General features: G+C 68.6%; 1 protein-coding gene across 1 annotated transcript in view; it reads right to left on the reverse strand.

Moving 5' to 3' along the window:
* Window positions 8-2,841, reverse strand: part of LOC110389144 (protein timeless homolog) — a 3,679-nt gene continuing 845 nt past the window's right edge. The window contains exons 2-13 of the mRNA XM_021379082.1: window positions 2,704-2,827; window positions 2,449-2,604; window positions 2,238-2,371; window positions 2,062-2,149; window positions 1,799-1,975; window positions 1,413-1,630; window positions 1,233-1,336; window positions 808-977; window positions 606-725; window positions 384-535; window positions 215-312; window positions 8-141 (exon numbers count right to left, since the gene is read on the reverse strand). Coding sequence (XP_021234757.1) covers window positions 8-141; window positions 215-312; window positions 384-535; window positions 606-725; window positions 808-977; window positions 1,233-1,336; window positions 1,413-1,630; window positions 1,799-1,975; window positions 2,062-2,149; window positions 2,238-2,371; window positions 2,449-2,604; window positions 2,704-2,827 — 1,675 coding nt within the window. The remainder of the gene's footprint in view (window positions 142-214; window positions 313-383; window positions 536-605; window positions 726-807; window positions 978-1,232; window positions 1,337-1,412; window positions 1,631-1,798; window positions 1,976-2,061; window positions 2,150-2,237; window positions 2,372-2,448; window positions 2,605-2,703; window positions 2,828-2,841) is intronic.

A 2,841-nucleotide genomic window follows, 5' to 3' on the forward strand; every position in this document is an offset into this window, starting at 1 on the left:
GCTCTCCTCACCGCTTGAGGTAGTCCATGAAATTGAACTCCTTCTCGGACACCCGCACCGCCTCCTCCTCCTCCTCCTCTTCCTCCTCCTCTTCTTCCTCGGGCTCCTCGGGCTCCTCAGCCTCAGGGGGGGGTGCAGGCCCTGGGGGCGGGTGGCATTAGGGGTCCAAAGCACCCCCGGATCCCAATGCCGTGGGATGGGGCCGTGCACTCACGGGGCAGCGCGGCGAAGCAGATCTCCCGCAGCAGCTGCGTCTCCTCGGGGGGCTCCACGCCGGGGGGGCCGAACACGTCCCCTTCGGGCCACACTTCCCTGGGCGGGGGGGCAGAGGTTGGCACTGCGTCCCCACGTACTGAGGGGTGGGGTGGGGGCTGGGGGGGTACCTGGCGCAGCGCAGCAGCCGCAGGGCCTGGGGGGCCTGCCCCCCCCGCAGGCACTCCTGGATGCGCAGCAGAGCCACCGCACGCTGCTCCTCCACCGGGGTCTCCGAGGTGGCATCAAAGGGCACCACGTCCTCGGGGAGCGGCACCGTGCCCTGAGGGGGGGGGTTCACACCGTCACCCGGTGCCCCACGGACACCCCCTCGTAGCAGGGCCTGTCCCTACCTGCAGGCAGCCCTGGAGCTGCGGGGCCAGCGCTGCCCACAGCTCCTCCAGCTCTGCTGCGCCGGGCGGCTGCGGCGCTGTGGGGGCACGGGGCTTCTTCCTCCTCCTCACACGTTTGCTCTGCACGATGAAGGACGGGGTGGGGAAGGGGGTCAGGAAGGACCACCCCGACCCATGCCCGCCCCCGGCGACCCCAACCCACCTGCACCACGAGGCCGGAGCGGCCGCGGCAGAAGCGCTCCAGCATTTGGAGGAAGAGGTGCGCCGTCTCCACCAGGTCCCGCAGGAACGCATGAGGCTGCTTCGTCTCGTCGAACTTCCGGAAGAGCGCGAGGAGCAGCTCACGGTATTCCATCAGATAGAAGATGTGGTCTGGGGGGGGGGTGTGAGGGGGTCAGTACAGACAGACACACGGATGAGAGATGGATGGATAGACACGCACGTGGACAGGTGGATGCCGAGAGGGATGGATACACAGACACGTGGATGGACAAACTATAGATAGAGAGACACAAGGAGAGAGGGACGCACAGACAGACGGACGCACGGAGGGATGGGCAGACAGACAGACCGACCCACAGGTGGATAAACACACGGACAAAGGGACGGACAGAAGGACGGACTCACTCTTGATGACCTGGCTGCTGTCCCGCACTGCTGGCTCCGGGGAGCGGTCCATCTCCTGCACCGTGCGCAGCAGCTCCTGGTACGCCTTCAGGGCCAGGTGCATCCTGTGTGTGGGGGGGGAGGGGGTCATGCAGTGCTGGTGGGGGGGGCTCGGGGCCAGAGAGGGGCTGCGACCCCCACCTGCGTGCCCAGGTGGCCGCCTCCTTCTTGTCCATCAGTGCCATCTCGTAGTAGTTGGTGAGGTGCTGCTCGATGAAGTGGAAGGAGCGCACGCCCACCGTCTCCGACACCAGCTCGGCACGGAAGCCCCGGCTGCGGTTGAAGGCCATGAAGAAGGCGGTGGCCCAGAGGTAATAGGTCTCGTCGTGCTGCTGCGCCTTCTCCCGCAGTAATTGGTCCTGGGGGGGCGTGCAAGGGCAGGGGACTCAGCACAGGGTGAGCCCAGGCTGGGGGGTGACCCATGGTGGATGGGGTGACCCATGGTGGATGGGGTGACCCATGGTGGATGGGGTGACCCATGGTGGATGGGGTGACCCATGGTGGATGGGGTGACCCCCCGCCCTCACCTTGACCAGCAGCATCAGGCGGTTGTAGCAGCCCTCCAGGAAGTCCTGGCAGAAGCGGCTCAGGAAGAGCCTCACGTTGCGGGCAGAGCGCCGGGGGGGGCCAGGCTCAGGGGGGGCCCAGCGGCGCCGCGGCACCCGGCGCGTCTCCTTGCCCAGGTCGTGGCTGTAGCTCTGCAGCTGAGGGATGACAGCGGAGCATGAGCTGTGCCCCCCTCACCACCACGCCGAGCCCCCCCCCCGGTGCTCCCCAGCCCCACGCTCACGTTGTGCAGCCCCTTATGGAAGACGACGTCGTGCTCCCCAATGGCCTTCAGCCCCTGGATGACATAGGAACCGCGGAAACGCGAGTGCCTGGATGGGGGGAGGCACAGGATGAGTCGTGTTGGCCCTACCATAGGGTCCTGCCCCCCCCCACACCCTCCCCGAGGCCCCCCCCCACCTGGATGGGCGCTGCAGCACCCGCGCTCTCCGCTCCGCCTGCTCCCGCTGCCGCAGGCTCTGCAGCTCCCGCGTGTCCTCCCCGCACTCTGCGCCCGCCTGCCCCTGTCCCAGCGCCGCCAGCTGCTCCGGGCTCTGCAGGGTGGGGTGGGGGGGTGGTCAGCACAGCTGGATGGGGGGCCGGGGGTGGTCCCGGCGCCCACCACGCTCACCTGATCGCGGAACATGAGGGAGATGATCTCGAGGACGTGCAGAGCCCACTGCTGCTCGGCCGGCGCGCTGGCCAGGAACTTGAGCAGGTCGTCCATGCCGCTGATGTGCAGCGCCCACAGCACGCGGTCGTGCACGCTGGCGTCGCCGTCCACACCCTGGGGGGCAGGGCAGAGTGGGGGGGTGAGGGGTGGGGGGGCAGCATGCCAGGCGCCCTACCGTGGGGAGAGCCCATGTCCCCCCACCCCCCCAGGTACCTGCTCCTCAGCGGGGTCGGGGGGCACGTGCAGCACGTTGCGCACCAGCAGCAGGATCCGCTCGATCAGCAGCGTGTCCTCCTCCTGCCGCTGCTCCCAGTCCTGCAGGGCGCAGCAGTCAGCCCTCCCATGGCCCCC

This window comes from Numida meleagris, chromosome 32, assembly GCF_002078875.1.
Source record: "Numida meleagris isolate 19003 breed g44 Domestic line chromosome 32, NumMel1.0, whole genome shotgun sequence".
NCBI lineage: Eukaryota > Metazoa > Chordata > Aves > Galliformes > Numididae > Numida > Numida meleagris.